The sequence below is a fragment of the Mesoplodon mirus genome, assembly GCF_964341445.2.
Source record: "Mesoplodon mirus genome assembly, chromosome: 2".
Classification (NCBI taxonomy): Eukaryota; Metazoa; Chordata; class Mammalia; order Artiodactyla; family Ziphiidae; genus Mesoplodon; species Mesoplodon mirus.
In genome coordinates this window covers 204,666,865-204,692,336 of record NC_138977.1, presented here as the reverse complement: position 1 = coordinate 204,692,336, position 25,472 = coordinate 204,666,865, and the positions used below count along the sequence as shown (strand labels likewise).

The following is a 25,472-nucleotide window of genomic DNA, read 5'->3' as shown; positions in this document are numbered from 1 at the left end:
AAAGTCTGTTTTGCCTGATATGAGTATTGCTACTCCAGCTTTCTTTTGACTTACATTTGCATGGAATATCTTTTTCCATCCCCTCACTTTCAGTCTGTATGTGTCCCTAGGTCTGAAGTGGGTCTCTTGTGGACAGCATACGTATGGGTCTTGTTTTTGTATCCATTTAGCGAGCCTGTATCTTTTGGTTGGAGTATTTAATGCATTCACGTTTAAGGTAATTATCGATATGTATATTCCTGTTAACATTTTCTTAATTGTTTTGGGTTTGTTTTTGTAGGTCCTTTTCTTCTCTTGTGTTTCCTACTTAGAGAAGTTCCTTTAGCATTTGTTGTAGAGCTGGTTTGGTGGTGCTGAATTCTCTTAGCTTTGCTTGTCTGTAAAGCTTTTGATTTCTCCATCGAATCTGAATGAGATCCTTGAAGGGTAGAGTAATCTTGGTTGTAACTTCTTCCCTTTCATGACTTTAAATATGTCATGCCACTGTCTTCTGGCTTGTAGAGTTTCTACTGAGAAATCAGGTTTTAACCTTATGGGAGTTCCCTTGTATGTCATTTGTGGTTTTTCCCTTGCTGCTTTCAATAATTTTTCTTTGTCTTTAATTTTTTCCAATTTGGGCTCCAGGCGTGCGGGCTTCACTAGTTGTGGCACGCGAGCTCAGTAATTGTGGCTTGCAAGCTCTAGAGCGCAGGCTCAATAGTTGTGGCACATGGGCTTAGTTGCCTCGTGGCATGTGGGATCTTCCCAGACCAGGGCTCAAACCTGTGTCCCTTGCAGTGGCAGGCAGATTCTTAACCACTGCGCCACCAGGGAGGTCCCTTTTTTTTTTCATTTATTTATGGCCGTGTTGAGTCTTCGTTGCTGTGCATGGGCTTTCTCTAGTTGCGTCGAGTGGGGGCTACTCTTCGTTGCGGTGTGCGGGCTGCTCATTGTGGTGGCTTCTTTTCTTGTGGAGCACGGGCTCCAGGCATGTGGGCTTCAGTAGTCGTGACACGCGTGCTCAGTAGTTGTGGCTTGCGGGCTCTAGAGTGCAGGCTCAGTAGTTGTGACACACGAGCTTAGTTGATCCGCAGCATGTGGGATCTTCCCAGACCAGGGATCGAACCCGCTTCCCCTGTATTGAAAGGCGGATTCTTAACCACTGCGCCACCAGGGAATCCCTCCTTAACTTTTTAAAAATAAAAAGAGGTAGACTTTTGTGAATACTATTAGAGATTTTTAAAAAGTTGGAGTTCACTGAAGGCCTTAACAATAAATTAACAAAATTTGTTTCCTGTACTTTACTATATAGACTATAATTGCAGTAGAGCTCACGTTAAAGTTTTTCTTTAATGGCATGACTATTCTGATTTCCCTTAATTCGTCATAGAATACAAATTTCATTTCTGAGTCTTATTTAAACTTATGTAAGATATAGTCCTGGTCCTTCCCTCAACCTCCACTCCACCCCCCACCGAAAACCATTGAAGTTCCATTGTAATTCTCTACTTTTCAAAATTTAACCCTTTTTGGTCCACAAAATAGTCTGGATTTGCTACATGAATTTTTAAAAATAAACAAGTAACCCCATAGTGTATCTAGATTCAGTTATAGTAGCCTAGCAAATAACTTCTCTTAAGTTATGTAGGGTCCTACTTCCGCTACCAGGGATCGCATCTGTGCCCCCTGCAGTGGAAACACGGAGACTTAACCATTGGACTGCCAGGGAAGTCCCTTAACTAGAGTCTTTTGCAAGTAACAGTACTTTTGTTATCTAAACAGTGTTTGGAAATCTTGATTACTTCAGAAACATTACAGACCTAAATATATATCCAAAAGAATTGAAAACTGGTACTCAAGTAAATACATTGTTCATACATGTTCATAGCAGTACTATTCACAGTAGCCAAAAGGTGGAAATAGTCCAAATGTCTGTCAGCGGATGAAGAGATAAACAAATTGTGGTACTTGCACACAGTGGAATATTTATTATTCAGCCATAGAAAGGAAGGAAGTATCTGAAACATGGTAGAACATGGATGAAACTAGAAAACATGCTAAATGAAAGAAGCCAGATACAAAAACTCACGTTCTGTATGATTCTACTTATATGAAATATCCAGAATAGATAAACCCAAAGAGGCAGAAGTGGGATTGGGGTGGCCATGGGGTGGGGAGAATGGGGAGAAACTGCTTAATGGGTAAAGGGTTTTACTTTGGAGTGACAGAAGTATTTTGGAACTAGATAGAGGTGGTGGTTGCACTATATTATGAACATACTAAATGCCATTGACTTATTTTAAAATGGTTAGTTTTCTTATGTGAATTTCACCTCAGTAAATTATTATTTTAAAAAGCTACAAAGATGGCTTACTTTAAAATTGCCATAATGTCATAAACAATGTTAGCATTTTCAAAATTGGAAATAAGTTAGAATGCAGATGTTTTCACAAACATTGATATTTTAATAAAATGTTAATAAACTTCTTAACTCTAAAAGGTTATTTTTCATCCTTATTTAAAGCTGAAGATGAAAACTGCAAAAATAGAAGTGAAACCTGGAACAGTGCCTATAGTAAAAATACAGTAAAGACACCTGCTCACCTCGATTTAGATGTTTGTTCTAATGAGATGAAATGTTTTAGTTTATTTCTTCTTCTAGTTCAGTCTGTAATACTAGCTGCAAGATAATTTATCATTGAAAAATATAAAAGCAGGGCTTCCCTGATGGCACAGTGGTTGAGAGTCCGCCTGCTGATGCAGGGGACACAGGTTCGTGCCCCGGTCCGGGAAGATCCCACATGCTGCGGAGCTGCTGGGCCTGTGAGCCATGGCTGCTGAGCCTGTGTGTCCGGAGCCTGTGCTCTGCAACGGGAGAGGCCACAATAGTGAGAGGCCCGCGTACAGCAAAATAAAATAAAAAAACAAAAAGAAAAATATTACAGCATAATATAATTAGAAGTCAAATACTCATACATATTTGTACTACCATTGATTGAGTTTAGTATGTTTATCAGAATTAAAAAGTTGCTTACTTTACATATTTTGAACATACATTAACTGAAAATTATATATTTTCACATGTCTGTGGTCTCAGCCCCTTTTCTAGAATCTAGGATTAAAGTAAATTATTTTTTTTTTTAAAGTAAATTATTACTGGCAATCATGCTTAGTTATTTGAAAGTGTTATATATGATCTTTCTGGATAGAAATTACTATATGAAATTATTTTCCTAAATTTACATAGTTTAGAAGTGTTACTTTAATTTTTCAGTATATTTCCATATTCAGTATATTTAAATAGTAATATCAGACAATTTGCAATCTAGAGTTTTACTAATTTTAAAAAAAAAATCTGATTTCAATATACAGATGCTAATGTTAATCTACTAAATTACTGATTTTCTTTTCTAGAATTGAGCATACAAGTAAAATAAAATGACAACTTCCTGGAGTGATCGGTTACAAAATGCAGCAGATATGCCTGCTAACATGGATAAACATGCCCTGAAAAAGTATCGACGAGAAGCTTATCATCGGTAAGTATTTTGTCTATTTAATCTTCAAAACAGCTTTATAAAGTGGGCGTATAATATCTTCATTTTACGGATGATGAAATTAACGTGCAGAGTGGTTAGGCAATTTACCCTAGATCACATAACTGGTTCATGGTTCAAACCCAGTCCAAAGTCCAGAATTTTTTTGCCAGAATTTTACAACCACACTGCTGGTGCTTTTTTAAAAAACTTCTTACTGCTTCTTATATCTACTAAAAAAAAGTCCTTAAGAGCACAAAATCTTCAGCTGCTAGAAAATTGTGCCTTAGTTATTAATAATGCAGTTCGGTTTTTTTGTTTTTAAATGAGATATAGTTTTAATTTATCACAATGTCAAAGATTCAAAAGGTTAGGTATTAGTATAGATATGGGGAAACAGACACTTTCTTTTTTTTTTGTATTTTTGAATTTCATTTTATTTTTTTATACAGCAGGTTCCTCTTAGTTATCCATTTTATACATATTAGTGTGTATATATCAATCCCAGTCTCCCAATTCATCACACACACCCCTCCACTTTCCCCCCTTGGAGTCCATACATTTGTTCTCTACATCTGTGTCTCAGTTTCTGCCCTGCAAACCGGTTCATCTGTACCATTTTTCTAGGTTCCACATATATGCGTTAATATACAATATTTGTTTTTCTCTTTCTGACTTAATTCACTCTGTATGACAGACTCTAGATCCATCCACATCTCTACAAATGACACAATTTCATTCCTTTTTATGGCTGAGTAATATTCCATTGTATATATGTACCACATCTTCTTTATTCATTCATCTTTCGATGGGCATTTAGGTTGCTTCCATGTCCTGGCTATTGTAAATAGTGCTGCAGTGAACATTGGGGTGCATGTGTCTTTTTGGATTATGGTTTTCTCTGGGTATATGCCCAGTAGTGGGATTGCTGGGTCATATGGTAATTCTATTTTTAGTTTTTTAAGGAACCTCCATACTGTTCTCCATAGTGGCTGTACCAATTTACATTCCCACCAACAGTGCAAGAGGGTTCCCTTTTCTCCACACCCTCTCCAGCATTTGTTGTTTGTAGATTTTCTGATAGTGCCTATTCTAACTGGTGTGAGGTGTTACTTCATTGTAGTTTTGATTTGTATTTCTCTAATAATTAGTGATGTTGAGTAGCTTTTCATGTGCTTCTTGACCATCCGTATGTCTTCTTTGGAAAATGTCTATTTAGGTCTTCTGCCCATTTTTGGATTGGGTTGTTTGTTATTTTAATATTGAGCTGCATGTGCTGTTTATATATTTTAGAAATTAATCTTTTGTCTGTTGATTCATTTGCAAATATTTTCTCCTATTCTGAGGGTTGTCTTTTCGTCTTGTTTGTAGTTTCTTTTGTTGTGCAAAAGCTTTTAAGTTTCATTACATCCCATTTGTTTATTTTTGTTTTTATTTTCGTTACTCTAGGAGGTGGATCAAAAAAGATCTTATTGTGATTTAGGTCAAAGAGTGTTCTTCCTTTGTTTTCCTCTAAGAGTTTTATAGTGTCCTGTCTTTTTTTTTTTTTTTTTTTTTTTTCTTTTTGCGGTATGCGGGCCTCTCACTGTTGTGGCCTCTCCCGTTGCGGAGCACAGGCTCCGGACGCGCAGGCCCAGCGGCCATGGCTCACGGGCCCAGCCGCTCCGCGGCATATGGGATCCTCCCAGACCGGGGCACGAACCCGCATCCCCTGCATCGGCAGGCGGACTCTCAACCACTGCGCCACCAGGGAGGCCCAGTGTCCTGTCTTATATTTAGGTCTCTAATCCATTTTGAGTTTATTTTTGGGTATGGTGTTAGGGAGTGTTCTAATTTCATTCTTTTACATGTAGCTGTCCAGTTCTCCCAGCACCACTTATTGAAGAGACTGTCTTTGCTCCATTGTATATCCTTGCCTCCTTTGTCATAGATTAGTTGACCATAGGTGCGTGGGTTTATCTCTGGTCTTTCTATCCTGTTACATTGATCTATATTTCTGTTTTTGTGCCAGGACCATAGTGTCTTGATTACTGTGGCTTTGTAGTATAGTTTGAACTCAGGAAGTCTGATTCCTCCAGCTCCGTTTTTTTCCCTCAAGAGTGCTTTGGCTATTCGGGGTCTTTTGTGTCTCCATGCAAATTTTAAGATTTTTTGTTATAGTTCTGTAAAAAATGCCATTGGTAATTTGATAGGGATTGCATTGAATCTGTAGATTGCTTTGGGTAGTATAGTAATTTTCACAATACTGACTCTTCCAATCCAAGAACATGGTATATCTCTGTATCTGTTTGTATTATCTTTAATTTCTTTCATCAGTGTCTTATAGTTTTCTGCATAAAGGTCTTTTGTCTCCCTAGGTGGGTTTATTCCTAGGTATTTTATTCTTTTTTTTGAAGTGGTAAATGGGAGTGTTTCCTTAATTTCTCTTCAGATTTTTCATCATTAGTGTATAGGAATGCAAGAAATTTCTGTGCATTAATTTTGTATCCTGCAACTTTACCAAATTCATTGATTAGCTCTAGTAGTTTTCTGGTGGCATCTTTAGGATTGTCTATGTATAGTGTCATGTCATCTGCAAACAGTGACAGTTTTACTTCTTTTCCAGTTTGTATTCCTTTTATTTCTTTTTCTTCTTGGATTCCCGTGGCTAGGACTTCCAAATCTAAGTTGAATAATAGTGGCGAGAGTGGACATCCTTGTCTTGTTCCTGATCTTAGAGGAAATGCTTTCAGTTTTTCACCATGGAGAATGATGTTTGCTGTGGGTTTGTCATATATGGCCTTTATTATGTTGAGGTAGGTTCCCTCTATACCCACTTTCTAGAGAGTTTTTATCATAAATGGTGTTGAATTTTGTCAAAAGCTTTTTCTGCATCTATTGAGGTGATCGTATGGTTTTTATTCTTCAGTTTGTTAATATGGTGTTAACAATTAATATGGTGTTAACATTGATTGATTTGCGTATATTGAAGAATCCTTGCATCCCTGGGATAAATCCCACTTGATCATGGTGTATGATCCTTTTAATGTGTCGTTGGGTTCTGTTTGCTAGTATTTTGTTGAGGATTTTTGCGTCTATATTCATCAGTGATATTGGTGTGTAGTTTTCCTTTTTGGAGTATCTTTGTCTGGTTCTGGTATCAGGGTGATGGTGGCCTCATAGAATGAGTTTCAGAGTGTTCTTTCCTCTGCAATTTTTGGAAGAGTTTGAGAAGGATGGGTGTTAGCTCTTCTCTAAGTGTTTGATAGAATTCACCTGTGAAGCCATCTGTTCCTGGACTTTTGTTTGTTGGAAGATTTTAAATCACAGTTTCAATTTCATTACTGTGATTGGTCTGTTCATATTTTCTATTTCTTCCTGGTTCAGTCTTGGAAAGTTATACCTTTCTAAGAATTTGTCCATTTCTTCCAGGTTGTCCGTTTTATTGGCATAGAGTTGCTTGTAGTAGTCTCTTAGGATGCTTTGTATTTCTTCTGTGTCTGTGGTAACTTCTCCTTTTTCATTTCTAATTTTATTGATTTGAGTCTTCTCCCTCTTTTTCTTGATGAGTCTGGCTAATGGTTTATCAATTTTGTTTATCTTCTCAAAGAACCAGCTTTTAGTTTTATTGATCTTTGCTATTGTTTTCTTTGTTTCTGTTTCATTTATTTCTGTTCTGATCTTTATGATTTCTTTCCTTCTACCAACTTTGGGTTTTGTTTGTTCTTCTTTCTCTAGTTCCTTTAGGTGTAAGGTTAGATTGTTTGAGATATTTATTGTTTCTTAAGGTAGGCTTGTATAGCTATAAACTTCCCTCTTAAAACTGCTTTTGCTGCATCCTGTAGGTTTTGGATCATCATGTTTTCATTGTCATTTGTGTCTAGGTATTTTCTGATTTCCTCTTTGATTTCTTCAGGGATCTCTTGGTTATTTAGTAATGTATTATTGTTTAGCCTCCATGTGTTTGTGTTTTTCATGTTTTTATTTCCCTGTAATTGATTTCTAATCTCATAGCGTTGTGGTCAGAAAAGTACTTGAGGGGCTTCCCTGGTGGCGCAGTGGTTGAGAGTCTGCCTGCCGATGCAGGGGACACGGGTTCATGCCCCGGTGTGGGAAGATCCCACATGCCGTGGAGCGGCTGGCCCCGTGAGCCATGGCCGCTGGGCCTGCGTGTCCGGAGCCTGTGCTCCGCAACGGGAGAGGCCACAACAGTGAGAGGCCCACGTACCGCAAAAAAAAAAAAAAAAAAAAAAAAAAGAAAAGTACTTGATACGATTTCAATTTTCTTAAATTTACTGAGGCTTGATTTGTGACCCAAGATGTGATGTATCCTGGAGAATGTTCCATGCTCACTTGAAAAGAAAGTGTAATCTGCTGTTTTTGGATGGAATGTCCTATAAATATCAATTCAATCTATCTGGTCTATTGTGTCATTTAAAGCTTGTGTTTCCTTATTAATTTTCTGTTTGGATGATCTGTCCATTGGTGTAAATGAGGTGTTAAAGTCCTCCAGTATTATTGTATTACTGTCGACTTCCTCCTTTGCAGCTGTTAGCAGTTGCCTTATGTATTGAAGTGTTCCTATGTTGGATGCATATATATTTATAATTGTTACATCTTCTTCTTGGATTGATCCCTTGATCATTATGTAGTGTCCTTCCTTGTCTTCTGTAACATTCTTTATTTTAAAGTCTATTTTATCTGATATGAGTATTGCTACTGCAGCTTTGCCTTTGATTTCTATTTGCATGGAATATCTTTTTCCATCCCCTCACTTTCAGTCTGTATGTGTCCCTAGGTCTGAAGTGGGTCTCTTGTAGACAGCATATGTATGGGTCTTGTTTTTGTATCCATTTAGCGAGCCTGTATCTTTTGGTTGGAGCATTTAATGCATTCACGTTTAAGGTAATTATCGATATGTATACTCCTGTTAACATTTTCTTAATTGTTTTGGGTTTGTTTTTGTAGGTCCTTTTCTTCTCTTGTGTTTCCTACTTAGAGAAGTTCCTTTAGCGTTTGTTGTAGAGCTGGTTTGGTGGTGCTGAATTCTCTTAGCTTTTGCTCATCTGTAAAGCTTTTGATTTCTCCATCGAATCTGAATGAGATCCTTGAAGGGTAGAGTAATCTTGGTTGTAACTTCTTCCCTTTCATGACTTTAAATATGTCATGCCACTCTCTTCTGGCTTGTAGAGTTTCTGCTGAGAAATCAGCTGTTAACCTTATGGGAGTTCCCTTGTATGTCATTTGTGGTTTTTCCCTTGCTGCTTTCAATAACTTTTCTTTGTCTTTAATTTTTTCCAATTTGATGACTCTGTGTCTCGGCATGTTTCTCTTTGGGTTTATTCTGTGTGGGACTCTTTGCACTTCCTGGACTTGGGTGGCTATTTCCTTTTTTCATGTTAGGGAAGTTTTCAACTATAATCTCTTCAAATATTTTCTCCGGTTCTTTCTCTCTCTCTTCTCCTTCTGGGACCCCTCTAATGCAAATGTTGTTGCATTTAATGTTGTTCCAGGGGTCTCTTAGGCTGTCTTCATTTTTTTACATTCTTTTTTCTTTATTCTGTTCCGCAGCAGTGAATTCCACTCTAGGTCACTTATCCGTTCTTCTGCCTCAGTTATTCTGCTATTGATTCCTTGTAGTGTATTTTTCATTTCAGTTATTGTATTTTTCATTTCTGTTTGTTCTTTAATTCTTCTAGGTCTTTGTTAAACATTTCTTGCATCTTCTTGATCTTTGCTTCCATTCTTTTTCCGAGGTCCTGGATCATCTTCACTATCATTATTCTGAATTCTTTTTCTGGAAGGTTGCCTATCTCCACTTCATTTAGTTGTTTTTCTGGGGTTTTATCTTGTTCCTTCATCTGGTACATAGCTCTCTGCCTTTTCATCTTGTCTGTCTTTCTGTGAATGTAGTGTTTGTTCCACAGGCTGAAAGATTGTAGTTCTTCTTGCTTCTGCTGTCTGCCCTCTCAATAATGCAGTTTTTAATTGCCATTTGCCACAAACTGATTATAGTTTTTAAATAGTTTTAGAATTGTGCCTGCTGATTACTGTATTAGATTGAATGTGGATTATTCTGGGTATTAGCAGTGTTTACTTATATTGATTTAAGACTTCAATATTTTCTCTAAATCATTTTTCCTTTAAAAGTTTAAAAGGTAAGTATTTTCAATTCATTTGCCAGTTTTAATAGATTCAATTAAATGGCTGCTTCTAAATCTTAATGGCTACCTGAATCTTAAGTGGCTGAGATACTTGGAAGTAGATACTGCAATTAGGAATCATTTGGTTTTAGACAGAAATTAGAAGTTTATACTTGTAGGATAGAAAGATCTGGGTCCTAGTAGAACTGTCTCTGCCTCTGTCCTGGGAAAGCCAGGAAAAGTGGAAATGCTGGTGTACTGGTACTGCAAACACTTTGCATAGGCACTCCAGGAAGTCTACAACAACTCATAATTACTCATCTGTTCTGGGATGGTTAAACTAGTTTATACAGATAAGTTCTTGTAAGCAGACAAAAAAATAGTTCTGATTCCATTCTTCTCTGTGTAGGAAAGCTAGGTCAGAATTAGGTAACATTTTAGTGCTTCAGTAAGCATTAATATTTTGAAGAAAATAGTTACTTGATATTGAATATTTTGAAAGTTAATTATTACATCAATAGTTGGTTTTTAAAGTAGGTTGGTGATATTTCCCTGATGGCAGGTCACTAGGTAGCATTTTTCCCAATTCATTAATGTTTACATTAAGAAAAAAGTTAATGTAAGAACAAACATTGTAAATACTACTTGTACTAAAGAATAAAATTTTGGAAACTTATATCAAGAGAGTGTTCAAGATGAAAAATTAAAAACTGACTTCCAAAAGTAAAAAGGTTTGCATTCAAATAATTTAATTTATGATATACACAAAGTTTTATCACTTTTAGGTGAAAAACACACCTGCCTGCCAGCTGGTGTCACATTCTTAGAAGGATGCAAAGGATGAATCCTGAACCTCACAAAATGTGCTAATTTTTGTACTCTGAGTTTAAAACATGGGTACAGCCTTTTCCAAATTCCAAATCTTTTATTCTGCTTTTTCTGTTTGCTTGTTATGTTCATTGGAAACACCCATTTCTTCTACATTCTTGGTTTGGTTTGGTCCAAGGGGTTTTATGTTCTCTTACCATCCAGTATTTGTTGAACAACAGCTTCATGCAGTATAAACTGTCCTTTCTTGTCAGTTTCATTTAATGCATATTTATATTTCACATAGTCCTGAGCTCAGTATGACCTAAATTAAGCACAGGAGCTGACAAGAAATCTCTGTCTTGGCAAGGTGGAATCTCCAGTCCATCCCACTGTAGGCAGTACCCATTTACCTTGTTTTAGGCCCCTGTAAGTTTTCTATTTTGATCACTTAGTGGTACAAATCTACCAGAAAGAAAAATAAGCCATATTTATATTAGTAGTATACTTCAAGGAACCAAAACATTTATATTGAATATTTGTACATAATTTTAATAATCAAGATCAAAAAGAAATGTACACAAGTAATCTACTTTAAAAATGTAAATGTCTAGGAATCAGATACATTGTATATTTATGATACATTGGACCTAGGAACACAGTGAAGATGACAAAATATAAGTTTATAATGCTGTCTCTGAAATTTGTTCTAAGCAATGGAAAAGAAGTCAGCAATTGGAGTCAGAGTTGGAAATGCTGGGTTCAGGTTTTGTGATCCAGGGGAGACCAGTTAGCCTCCCTGGGTGGTGGTTTCTTTAGCTATAAGATGATGAGATTAAAAAGGAAGATCTTTAAGGCTTCTTCTAGCTTTAAAAATTCTATGCTCAATAAATATTTGTTGCTTTGAACTTAATAATTGCTAATTAATAATTGCTTACTTGGGAGCTTATGTTACACACTGCATATAAGAGTCTTTAGTCAACTGATCCACAAGTGAAAACAAGCTGAGCATTTACTGAATAAACTCCCAGTCACTGGCCCAGCAGGTTGTGATTTCACCTTCGTGGTAGTTCTCTGGTGAATGTGTTTATATGGAGGAAACAAAGTATTCCATAACAAATTGATTTAACTCTATTAAGCAGAAACATCTGCTGACTGTGTAGCATTTCTAGATTTTAGGCTGCTGTTTTTTCTTAAACCCTGAAAGAGTAAAAACATTTCAGGTTCCCATTAAGATATGAAGACTCAGAATCAATCAGTGGGTACCAATGATCCTCTGCAGTGTGTGAGACGTGTTGCTAGATGTGCATGGGAATTAAAGTATAAAACAGAGTGTTTATGTATAAATAAAACACATAACATATGCATTTGGAAGAGATAAAATATAGAGGTGTTTTATACTTTCTGTTCAATTATTTGCTCAGTCTGTATATTCATGAAGTATACATTTGGTTGTGATGTAACGTATTTATCAGTGGAAACAAGGGCTAGAATTATGCAGTGAAGAGAGATCATCTAGGAAACATCAAGTGTCCTAATTTAATATTTCACAGCCTGAGAGCACTTCTGACTCATTTAGAATGATACTTCCTGGAAGATTCTGGACAGGCTCTGTACCCTACATTCTTCATATAGTAGAGTGCAATCTGAAGTAATAGAAGGAATAGAAAAAGCATCTTGAAGGGTTTGAATTCTTAAGTCATTTAACCCCCCCCTTTTTCTATTTTTTCCCCTATTCCCCCCCTATTTTTTTACTAAAATAGAATTTTAATAAAGTACACATACCATAAAATTTGCCATCTTAACTGTTTTTAAGTATACAGTCAGTGGTATTAAATACATTCACATTGTTATGTAGTTATCACCACTGTCCATCCCCACAGCTCTTCATTTTGTGAAATTGAAACCTTACACCTACTGAGGAATAACTTGCCATTCTCCTCTCACCCCAGCCCTTGGCAACTAATCACCATTATCTTTCTGTCTTGATGATTTTGGCCACCCTAAGTACCTCATATAAATGGAATCATACAGTATTGGTCTTTTTGTGACTGGCTTGTTTCACTTAGCACGATGTCTTCAAGGTTCATCCATGATGTAGCATATTGCAGAATTTCCTTTTAATATAAAAAATTAGGTTCTTGAACTCTTGCAGGTATTTGCTTTTGTTAATTAAAATTTTTAAATAGAAAGCATTTAAAAGAAATTTGTTTTAGTTTTCTAGTTAAGTCAATTTGTAGAATGTTCTATTTCAGGGCTTTTTATTAAAGACATTTATTGGGGTTGGTAATTTATCATTGGTTAAATTAGGCAGGCTATGATGATCATTTATCATAACTGTACATTGTATATGATGCTTTAGAATTCCCTTTTAGAAGAAGCTAAATATTTTTAATTAAGTAAATAAATATCTAGCTTCTAGCTTTTTTTCTTGCTTAATGTTGGTCATCCAAGTTTCAATATGGAAATAATGGTCATGTGTCACTGTTAAGAAACTGGCCTTCAGAATGTATGACTTATTCTTCTTCCATTTCCTTATTATGGTTGTTGAGTCTTCTAGGCTGGAGCTAATCATCAGGCCAAACCCTTCTTTGGAATATGTTTTGGTGTATGGTCAGAGACAGGCTGAGCTGCTCATATGTTACCGTCGCTTGAAGGAGGCAGGTTAGACACTTACCTCTGTTTAAAATCTGATAGTGATGAGTACAGATCACAGTTTGTATCCACCATATCCAGGACTGGAACAATTAGAATTTTCATCTGCTCTCCCTGTTGACAGTGTCCAGGATGCTGAAGTCAGGTATTTGGTTTTATCCTTTTAAAGTTTTATGATTACAGTACGAAAGAATTTTTGTAAGTGAATTTGCTCTTTCTTTATGAACACAGCTTATGAATTTATCAGTGGTTTTTATCATGTTGAACTGAAATTTGGTAAGTAATTGGGCTTGTGAATTTTTGGTTATCCAGTCTTTTGCCTTATTTTTTTATTTTTATTTTTTTAAATTAATTTTTATTGGAGTATAGTTGCTTTATAATGTTGTGTTAGTTTCTACTGTACAGCAACAAAGTGAATCAGCTATATGTATATGTATATCGCCTCTTTTTCGGATTTCCTTCTCATTTAGGTCACCACAGAGTTCCCTGTGCTATACAGTAGGTTCTCATTAGTTATCTGTTTTATACATAGTAGTGTATATATGTCAATCCCAATCTCCCAGTTCATCCCACCCTCCCTTGCCTTATTTTGAAAGACACTGCAGTTACTTTGTCTTTAAAGTTCTTTATATATTTATCTGAAATTATTTTTTTAATTGAAATTTTGGCCTTCATACCAGTATTTATTTAAATCTGTTGAATAATAATTCTCCAATCAAAATAAGTTTATTATATATGTTTAATAAAAAGGAATTTGCATACATATATAAAATTATTTTTTAGTACCTATAGCTTGGCACATTAGTAGAAGTAGAAATATTTATGGGTTTTTTTAACCTCAAATTAAAAGTAGGTATCAGGTTTTATGCAAAGATTGCAGGTTGATAAATTTTAATTTTTTTGTCAACCACTTATGGATATCACATGAATGTCATTCAGCTTTTTAGTTGTGTCATCAGTCAGGCCAAATTAACCTGCCATTTCAGTATGGTTTCAAATATTCAAATGGATAAATTGTTAACATTTCAGTAGCCATATTATAAATTGAAAATCACATGGAAATATAGGTCCTCAGGAATGCCAAGGAACCGTCCTTAAATAATGTACATACATCTTGTCAGAATAAGAAGAGTGAGGCTTCCCTGGTGGTGCAGTGGTTAAGAATCTGCCTGCCAATGAAGGGGACACGGGTTTGAGCCTTGGTCTGGGAAGATCCCACAGGCTGCGGAGCAGCTAAGCCCATGTGCCACAGCTGCTGAGCCAGCGCTCTAGAGCCCGTGTGCCACAACTACTGAAGCCCATGTGCTGAGAGCCCGTGCTCCGCAACAAGAGAAGCCACGGTAATGAGAATCCCGCACACCGCAGCGAAGAGTAGCCCCCACTCACCGCAACTAGAGAAAGCCCACGCGCAGCAATGAAGACCAAACGTAACCAAAAATAAATAAATTTAAAAAAAGAATGTTTAAAAAAAAAAGTGAGGTAGAGTATCAGAACTGTACTAAATTTTTTTGTTAGTGTATCATTCTAATGCTTTGGTTAGAGTTTCATATTCCTAAGGAATGACAAATGGGGATTCAGGAATTGGTAAGATTTTAAATTTTTATTTATTTTGACCCAAAACATTTGATCGATGGAATACTCTTCAGCAATAAAAACGAATTAACTATGGATACACACAACTTTAATATAGCTCAAGTAAACTATGCTGAGTTAATAAAGCAAATCTCAAAAGGTTACTTACTGTATGATTCCATGTCTATAACATTCCTGAAATGACAAAATTATGGAGATTGGGAAAAGAGTAGTGGTTGCCAGGGGTTAGGGATTGGCTTGGGTCGTGGGAGGTGGGTGTAGCTATAAAAAGTTGTACAAGGAATCCTTGTGATGGAACTGTTTTGTATCTTGACTCGAGTGGTGATTACATGAGTCTACACACACACAAATGAGTGCATGTAAAACTGGTGAAGTCTGGTTGGTGGATTGTGTCAAGGTCAGTTTCCTGGTTGTGATATTGTGATATTGTACTATGTTTATGCAAGATGTTCCCACTGGGGGGAAACTGGGTGAAGAGTGTAGGGAATCTTTCTGTATTATTTCTTACTACTGCATGTGAATCTACAATTATCTCAACATAAAAAGTTGACTTCAAAAAATTCTCTCAGTGACATACCTTTTCTTACATCATAGGTATTGTCTGTTCTAAATACAAGTACGCTTTATAATGAGCAGCGATACTACTTTATGGAATACAAATCCTCTAAACTTTATTGTTCAAAAGAAGATGCTGGATCCTAAAACATGCTCAATTTGTTTCTCTGCCACCGTTCCCTCTATGCTTCTTCCCAAAGCAGTATACCTAAGAGTAAAATAAAACAGGAAGTAGTGGTGGTGGCGGCATCAAGGAAGAGGAAGAATAAGTGATAGCAGATCTTTGATTTAATGAACTCCTGCAGTAAGAAACTCAGGCTGAGGAAATGTTAATCATATTTAGATAGTGTATTTCACCTTCAAGGATTCTTTGTGTGTGTGTGTGTGTGTGTGTGTGTGTGTGTGTGTGTGTGTTTTGCTTTGCTTTGCTGCGCCACGCAGCCTGAGGGATCTCAGTTCCCTGACCAGGGATTGAACCTGGGCCATGGCAGTGACAGCCCCTAATCCTAACCACTCGGCCACCAGGGAACTCCCTCAAGGATTCTTTTGGATATGGCTTCTTTTATTCAGTGTAATGTCTGAGAGATTCATCCATGTTTTTGTGTATATCAGTAATTTGTTCTTTTTATTACTATCTGGCATTCCATTGTATCATTATACCACAGTTTGTTTATTCATTTTCTGTTAGTGGACCTTTGGGCTTTTTTCAGTTTTTAGCTACAGACTGAGAAAATAATTGTAAATCACATATCTGATAAAGAACTTGTATTCAGAATAAATGAAGAACTTTTAAAATTCAATAATATGAAAACAACCCAATGAAGAAATGGGCAAAAGACTGACATGTCACTACAGAGGATATATGGATGGCATACACGGATATTTGTAACATCACTAGCCATTAGGGAATACAAATTAAAACCACATGGTATATGCCTATTACAGTGGCTGAAATAAAAAATACTGGCGATAGCAAGTGCTGTCAAGAATGTGGAGCAATTGGAGCTCTGATACATTGCTGCAGCTACTCTGCCAAACAGTTTGGTAATTTCTTATAAAGTTAGAGACCTTTAGCCAATGACCCAGAGATCTTACTCCTAGATACTTGCCCTAGGTAAAGGAAAACTTTATGCTCACACAAAAAACTGTACATGAGTAATGTTTATAGTATATCAGTCTATAATTGCCTCAAACAAGGGACAGCCCAAATATCGTTTAGTGGGTGAATGCATAAATAAAATGCAGTACATCCACACAATGAAATATAACTCGGAAAAAGGAACACTACTGAATATACAATTCAGTGGGTTTTAGTATATCGAGAGTTATGTAACCATCACCACTATCTAATTCCAGAACATTTTCTTCACTCCAAAAAGAAACCCCACACTCATTATTAGTTACTCTCCATTCCCTTCTCTTCTCAATCCCTGACAACCACTAATCTACTTTCTGTCTCTATGGAATTACCTATTCTGGACATTTCATATAAATTGAATCATAAAATATGTGGCTTTTTTTCTTTCTATCTCTTTCACTTAATGTTTTCAGGGTTCATCCATATTGTAGCATGAGCCAATACTTAATTCCTTTAATGGCTGAATAATATTACATTGTCTGAATATACCACATTTTGTTTATCTGTTCATCTGTTGCTTAATATTTGGATTGTTTCCACATTTTGGCTGGTATGAGTAATGATACTTCAAACATTTGTGTATACATTTTGTGTGGACATGTTTTCAGTGTTGGGGATTATATATCTAGCAGTAGAATTTGCTGGGTCATATGGTAACTTTAACTTACTGAAGCATTATCAAACTGTTTTCCAGTGCAAATGCATCTTTTCCATTCCCTTCAGCAATGTTTGTGGCTTCCAATTTCTCTACGCCCTTCAAAATAACACTTGTTATTGTTAGTGGGTTTTTAAGAATTACTATAGCCATCCTAGTGTGTGTGTGGTGGTATCTCATTGTGATTTTGATGTGCATTTCCCTTATGATTAATGATGTTGAGCATCTTTTTATGCTCTTATTGGCCATTTGTATATCTTCTTTCGAGAAATATCTCTTCAGATCCTTTGCCCATTTCTTAATTGAGTTTTTTTTTTTATTATTGAGTTGTATAAGTTCTTCATGTTTTCTAGATACTAAACCTTTGTCTGGTATATGATTTTCAGACATTTTCTCCCATTCTGTGGGTTGTCTTTTCACCTTCTTGGTTATGTCATTTGAAGGACAAATGTTTTTTAATGCTGATGAAGTCCAATTTATGGTTTTTGTTGCTTGTGCTTTTGTCATCATGTTTAAGAAATCATTGCTTAACCTACGGTCACAAAGATTTACACCTATATTTTCCTTTGAGAGTTTTATAGTTTTATGTTTTATATTTAGGTTTTGGATACATTTTGAGTTAATTTTTGTATATGGTGCAAGATAGGGGTTTAAATTCATTCTTTTGCACGTGAATATCCAGTTATCTTAACTCTTGTTTGCTGAAAAAGAGTATTGTTTCCACATTAAATTATCTTGATACTCTTGTCAAAAATCAGTTAGCCATAGATATATGTGTTTCTTTCTGGCCTCCCCATTGTATTCCATTGGTCTATTTGTCCTCATGTCAGTACTACACAGTCTTAATTGCTACAGTTTTGTATTAAGTTTTGAAATTGTGATGTGAGTCCTACAGTTAGTTTTTCCTTCCTTTTCAAAATTGTTTTGACTATTCTGGGGACCTTCTATATACATAAGAATTTTAGGATCAGCTTGTCAATTTCTGTGAAAAAGCCAACTGGGATTTCAGTGGGGAGTGCATTGACTCTATATATCAGTTTGAGGAGTATCATCATCTCAACAATATCAAGTGTTCCGATTGATGTACATGGGATGTCTTTACATTTGTTTAGACCTTCTTTAATCACTTTCAACAGTTTTTGTAGTTATCAGTATATAAGTCTTAACACTACTTTTGTTCAGTTCATTTCTAATTAGTCCATGATTTTTGGTGCTATAGTAAATGGAATTGTTTTCTTAATTTTATTTTTGGATTGTACATTGCTAGTTTATGGAAATACAACTGGTTTTTGCATATTGATCTTATATCCTGCAACTTTGCCAGATTTGTTTATTAGCTCTAATTGTGTGTGTGTGTGTGTGTGTGTGCATTCTTTAGGGATTTCTATATATAAGATCATGTCATCTGCAAATAAGGATAGTTTTACTTCTTCTTTTCCAGTTTGGAGAGCCCTTTTCTTGCCTGATTGCCTTGGCTAGAATGTCCAGTATCGTGCTAAATAAAACTCATGAGAGTGGACATCCTTTTCTTTCGCCTCATCTTAGGAAGAAAGGTTGCAGTCTTTTTTTTTTTTTTGGCTGCGTTGTGTCTTTGTTGCTGCGCGTGGCCTTTGTCTAGTTGCGGCGAGCAGGGGCTACTCTCGTTGCAGTGCGCGGGCTTCTCGTTGTGGTGCCTTCTCTTGTTGTGGAGCACGGGCTCTAGGCGCATGGGCTTCAGTAGTTGCAACACGCAGGCTCAGTAGTTGTGGCTCACGGGCTCTAGAGCACAGACTCAGTAGTTGTGGCACGTGGGCTCAGTAGTTGTGATGTGTGGGCTCAGTAGTTGTGGCTCATGGGCTCTAGAGCACAGGCTCAGGAGTTGAGGCACATGGGCTTAGTTGCTCCGCGGCATGTGGGATCTTCCCGAACCAGGGATTGAACCTGTGTCCCCTACATTGGCAGGTGGATTCTTAACCACTGTGCCACCAGGGAAGTCCCAAGGTTGCAGTCTTTAATGATTAAGTTTGATGGTAGCTGCAGGGTTTTCATAGCTGCCCTTTATCAGGTTGAGGAAGTTCTTTTCTTTACTTTTTAAAATTTTTATTGGAGTATAGTTGCTTTACAATGTTGTGTTAGTTTCTACTGTACAGCAAAGTGAGTCAGCTATACGTATACATATATCCCCTCTTTTTTGGATTTCCTTCCCATTTAGGTCACCACAGAGTGCTGAGCAGAGTTCCCTGTGCTATACAGTAGGTTTTCATTAGTTATCTATTTTATACATAGTATCAATAGTGTATATATGTCAATCCCAGTCTCCCAGTTCATCCCACCCCCTCTCCCCCCTTGGTATCCATATGTTTGTTCTCTGTTTCTGCTTTGTAAATAAGATCGTCTATACCAATTTTTTTCAGATTCCACATATATGCATTAATATATGATATTTTTCTCTTTCTGACTTACTTCACAATGTACGACAGTCTCTAGGTCCATCCACATCTCTACAAATGACCCAATTTCATACCTTTTTATGGCTGAGTAATATTCCATTTTATATACGTTCTACATCTTCCTTATCCATTCATCTGTTGATGGTCATTTAGGTTGTTTCCATGTGAGGAAGTTCTTTTCTATCCCTCATTTGAGGTCCCTTTCTATTCCTAGTTTGCAGAACCAAGGAAATAGAGGGCTGACTGCAGAGTTATACATGGATTTTCAACTCTGTGGGGTTTGGTGCCCCAACACCCTCCTTTTTCAAGGGTCAACTATATTATTATATATAATAGTAACATGCTCTCAGAAGTCAAAAGTATGCAAAAGGCCTATCAGAAATGTCACTCTCACTAATATTCCTCCCAAAATTGGTAGGTAATAAACTTTGGATTTCTTTTTATTTATCATGCTTGGGAGTCATTGGAGTTTTTGATTCTATGCTTGTGTTTAATTGGTTTATAAATTCTCAGCCATTATCTTTTCATGTGTTGTCCTTGCTCTATTCTCTTTCAATCCTCTCCTGAACTCTAATAAGCATATGTTAGTCTTTAGCACTGTGTTCCTCTCTTCTCATATCCTTTCTTTTGTATTTTCCATCCTTTTTTCTCTCCATGTTACATTCTGGAAGGTTTTTCCTGACCTACCTTCCAATTAACTAATTATCTTTTTGGTTGGGTCTGACCTGAATCTGTTCATCACAATTTTTTTAAACATCTTTATTGGAGTATAATTGCTTTACATCGTTGTGTTAGTTTCTGCTGTATAACAAAGTGAATCCGCTATACGTATACATGTATCCCCATATCCCCTCCCTCTTGCGTCTCCCACCCTCCCTATCCCACCCCTCTAGGTGGTCACAACGCTCCGAGCTGATCTCTCTGTGCTATGCGGCTGCTTCCCACTAGCTATCTGTTTTGTTTTTTTTTTAATTTTTATTTTTAAAATTAATTTAATTTAATTTTATTTTATTTTTGGCTGCGTTGGGTCTTCATTGCTGTGCACAGGCTTTCTTTAGTTGCCGCAAGCGGGGGTTACTCTTTGTTGCAGTGCGCAGGCTTCTCATTGTGGTGGCTTCTCTTGTTGGGAGCACAGGCTCTAGGTGCACAGGCTCAGTAGTTGTGGTACATGGGCTTAGTTGCTCCGCAGCATGTGGGATCTTCCTGGACCAGGGCTCGAACCCATGTCCCCTGCATTGGCAAGCAGATTTTTTTTTTTTTTTTTTTTTTTTTGCGGTATATGGGCCTCTCACTGTTGTGACCTCTTCCGTTACGGAGCACAGGCTCCAGACGCACAGGCTCAGTGGCCATGGCTCACGGGCCCAGCCACTCCGCGGCACGTGGGATCTTCCCGGACCGGGGCACAAACCCATGTCCCTTGCATCGGCAGGTGGACTCTCAACCACTGCGCCACCAGGGAAACCCTGGCAAGCAGATTCTTAACCACTGCACCACCAGGAAAGCCCCTAGCTACCTATTTTACATTTGGTAGTGTATATATGTCATTGCCACTTTCTCACTTCTTCCCAGCTTACCCTTCCCCCTCCGCATATCCTCAAGTCCATTCTCTACATCTGCGTCTTTATTCCTGTCCTGCCCCTAGGTTCTTTAGAACCACTTTTTTGTTTTTAGATTCCATGTATATGTGTTAGCATACGGTATTTGTTTTTATCTTTCTGACTTACTTCACTTTGTATGACAGACTCTAGGTCCATCCACCTCACTAAAAATAATTCAATTTCGTTTCTTTTTATGGCGGAGTAATATTCCATTGTGTATATGTGCCACATCTTCTTTATCTATTCATCTGTTGATGGACACTTAGGTTGCTTCCATGTCCTGGCTATTGTAAATAGAGCTGCAGTGAACATTGTGGTACATGACTCTTTTTGAATTATGGTTTTCTCAGGGTATATGCCCAGTAGTGGGGTTGCTGGGTCGTATTGTAGTTCTCTTTTTAGTTTTTTAAGGAACCTCCATACTGTTCTCCATAGTGGCTGTACCAATTTACATTCCCACCAACAGTGCAAGAGGGTTCCCTTTTCTCCACACCCTCTCCAGCATTTGTTGTTTGTAGATTTTTTGTATTCATCACATTTTTAATTTTAGTTTTTATTATTTTTTAGTTTCTTCAGAATTTCATTTTGGAATCTTTTTTCAAATATGCTCTGTTACTTTTTGTATTTCCAGTTATATATTAAACATTTAAATCTTAATGAACTTGGTTTAAGAATCAAAAACACCTGAACTTTCCTGGCTCTATTTCCAACCACTTCCTTTTCAAAGCTTTTTTAAAGAGAACTGTAGTTGTTACTATTCCCATTAGTAAGACAAACCATCTCTGAATGTAACTACCATAGATCAAGAAATGGAGAGCAATACAATCATCAATCCCAAATTTTAATCTCTTAATTATTTTTTTAAAGTGTTTGAAATTATTTAGGTAATACACAAACAAATTCTTATTGTGCAATATTCAGGAATACAGAAATATATAGAGTAAAATATGAACATTCCCCTTTATTTACCCTTTCACCCCCCAGTCCTCTTTGTCATAGATGAACACTGTCAGTAGTTTGGAGATTATTCTTCTAGTCCCCTTTCAATACATTTAAACACACATGCACACGTGTGCACTTTAATACAGCCTCCTAATCTTTCTAGATTCTGGCCTGTTCTTTTCATTCCTGATGGTGCTAGTACAGGCTCTGGTCATCACTGTTGTGGTTTACAAAAGTAACCCCCATTAGGTCTCCCTGCCTTTAGCCTTGTCCTCTTCAGATCTGTTTTGTTAATCACGTTTATCACTCTGCTTAAGACCTTTAGTGGCATCACATCCAGCATGCTATGGGATAAATTCTAAGCCCATTAATAGAGCATTTAAGGCCCTGTGAGGACTGATCCTTTCCTTTGCACTTTCATCTTGAGCAACTCCCTTCCTCAAACTCTGTATTCCATCAACTCTGAATTGAATCTAGGTTTTTTCCACACATCATAATGTCTGTGTCACTCTGCTGTTCATTCATAGTTTCTCTTCTGTTGGAATGTTCTCCACCCCTCTTTTCCTCTTAAGTCTGATTAATACCTGCTAATCTTTTTAGTGTGGTGGTTAGGAACCTGGGCCTTGGGTTAACATTTCAGATTATTTCGTTTAATTTCTTTAGAATCACAGTATTTAACTGCTGTAAACTTTGTTTTGTCATCTATGAAATTGGAATAATTTCTACCTCATAGAGTTATTTGAAGATTAAATGAGATAATAAATATATAAAGTGCTTAGCACAGTGTCAGTTTAACACCAACAACTTGGGCATCCTGTCTTTCAGCAAGACTGAGGAGAATATAGATGCACCTCTCTGTTGTGCATATCTCTAATACTACAGTTACACACGACTTTTTCACAGATTTTGAGTGGGTCTCCTCCATTAGACTTGGAACTCCTTAAAATCAAGGACTGTCATGTTTGTTTCTGTATTACTGGTACCAGGCACTGGCACGTAGATATTTAGTAAATATTTCTTAAATGTATGAGTTTGAAATAGCTAGACAGTGCAGGCTCTTTTGCACAGGAAGCTCATATAAGTGTGCATACGCTCCGTTCAAGTGAGATTTTTGTTTTCCTTTCTCTTTACAAGTAGTAAAGTCTTAAAATAGTAATTACATTTATTTCCACCACACTGAGCTGTGATGCCACAAGCTGGAAATACAGGGAAGCCATGGGAAGTTGGCACTCTCAGGGATTAGATCATTTTTCCATATTCAGTTTGTATTCTTGTATTTATGGAATTTGGTTTGAGGATAGTGAAAGTCCTTATTCATGTATAATTTGAGAATTGGATTTTTAAAATGTGTTTCTCAAGAGATATTTTGGTGAGATAATGCTTGACAGTCGAGTTGCTTTCCCTGTACCCCAACCCCCCAAGTTACAATAGTTCTTTGAGTGCTTACCAATGACAGACAATAACCCTACCAGATGTTATCTGTCTTCTATAGATGAAAAATCTCAGGCTTAGGTTAATTAAGTTATTCAGCCAGAAAGCTGAATTCAAACCTAGTTGCTCTGGTGCTCGTTCTGTTTCCATTACACCATACTGTTTTTCTAAATACACTGAAAATAATTTCAGTTTGAATTTATAGTATTTAGTAGTGCTTTTAGTTACTTAGTGACTATTTAAACATTTTAGTAACTAATAGAAACCTTTATAGTAAGATATTTAGATACTATTTAAAGATAAAGTTTTTTTAAGTTAAAATTTAAATTCAACTAGTATTTCTTTAAGGTATATATATTTTATTTTTAATTTGAATCATCAATAGATGGATTTATTTGCCATACCAGTGTTCTTAGACTTTGGCACACTTGTTTATTTCTTCCCATGTTGCATAATCCCTATGCATTATATTGGTCAGGAGGCAGGAATGTTGCAGATGTTTTTCTTTCGAACTTCAGCTTGCTCTAAGATTTGGAATTAACTTTTAGAATGTTCTGGGTATATCCCCCACATGCCAAAGACCTGTAAATTTCTTTTCACATGGGCTGAAATTTTCAGATGTTTGGGTAAAATATATGTGAACACAGATGTTTTCCTTAAAAGCAGTTAATGATCAGAAAAAAGACCACAGTGTGGAAATACTTTAGGTTCCTCCTGTAATATGATCGGCACATAAATACTTCCTTCTCTTGTAGTTCACATTGTTCATTTTCTAAGGGGAGGAAATAACTAAACTGATAATTAAAACATAGTATTATGTATTATGTTGGTTTTTTGTTTGTTTGTTTGTTTTTTTCTCCCAGAGTAAACTAAATGATTTGGACTGACTAGGGCTGCTCCGGTCTGTGAAACTCACATTGTTTGCGTACTGTTGGCGGGCCTCATTAGGGGGTAAATTTGCTTTTTCTGTGTGTTTGCCAGTAACGATTCCTGTCTCTTACGGGAACTTACCATTTGGATTGTCTCCTTCCTAAACTGGCCAGTCTTACACAGTTCAGACCATTAGTTATTTTTCCTGCTCTCCAATTTTTTCCTATTATTATTTGGTTTTCAAGTATTTAAAGCTGAGGATATTGGTCTCTGAGATATTGCCTGGTTAGGGTTCGGCATCATGCCCAAATTTGTTGGGCCTCTCAGGGCCTGAGTTCTCTGTGCTTTAACAAATGAGCTACAGTTCTCTAGAGATCAGTGGAGCTTGTTTGTTGATCCTGTATTCTCTTCCAGAGGAAGTAGATCTTTGAGAATGTCTAAGGAAGGGTAAGTGAGTTTATTATTCTTTTCTCCTCATTTTTCTCAGTGGAGAGATGTTCTAGTCATCTGAGTGAACTGGGAGATTAATAAGCAGTGCTACCAGTCTGAGAGTGGAGATGGGGGGGTGAGAGATTGAAAGAAATTCAGCTGAAAGTTTACATTGTTAGTGTTTCACATGTAATCTGCTGTAAAGTTACTCTTGCTATTTTGAACGACTGCATTGAGGATGGATGATCTTAATAGAAATTTAGTGAAATATAAGCACCCTGTTTACCCTGTGGTAAACTCATTTTGTTTTTCAGTAGAAAGTGTTTATGAAGATTGGAAGCAAGCAGTAGTATCTTACCAAAGAATTTTACATAGAAATGAGTGAAGTTTAAAAATTCAAATGCATTTTAAAATAATTTGTACCTTTAGAAAATGGTGTGAAAGATTGAAAAGCAGCCAGTGATATTGTTTTCTTTCTGGGCAGTGTAGACAAAAAATAATTTCAAGTGGAATCCTCTATTCCTCTGTATCTTGCAATATAAAATAGTTCTGTGTTAGGTTTTTTTATTGTCTTTATATTATTTTCTCTTATGTTTCAGAGTCTGAATTATTATTGATATTCTTTTTGTGACCACTATAATAGGTGACATGTCAGTTAATAGCTGCATACTGTTAATTATCTTATTTCTAGCCTTCAAGCATAACTAGACCTGGTTAATTTTAGAGAGACATT

At 36.6% G+C, this 25,472-nt stretch overlaps 1 protein-coding gene across 4 annotated transcripts in view; it reads left to right on the top strand.

The window, feature by feature from the left end:
- Positions 1–25,472, top strand: part of NT5C2 (5'-nucleotidase, cytosolic II) — a 106,374-nt gene that overhangs the window by 23,215 nt on the left and 57,687 nt on the right. For 3 of the 4 annotated variants that reach the window (XM_082644275.1, XM_082644273.1, XM_082644274.1), the window contains exon 2: positions 3,394–3,518. In XM_082644275.1, coding sequence (XP_082500401.1) covers positions 3,418–3,518 — 101 coding nt within the window. In that variant the 5' untranslated portion in view covers positions 3,394–3,417. Of the gene's footprint in view, positions 1–3,393; positions 3,519–24,437; positions 24,758–25,472 lie in introns of those variants that run through there. The other variant, XM_082644277.1, reaches the window with a different exon arrangement.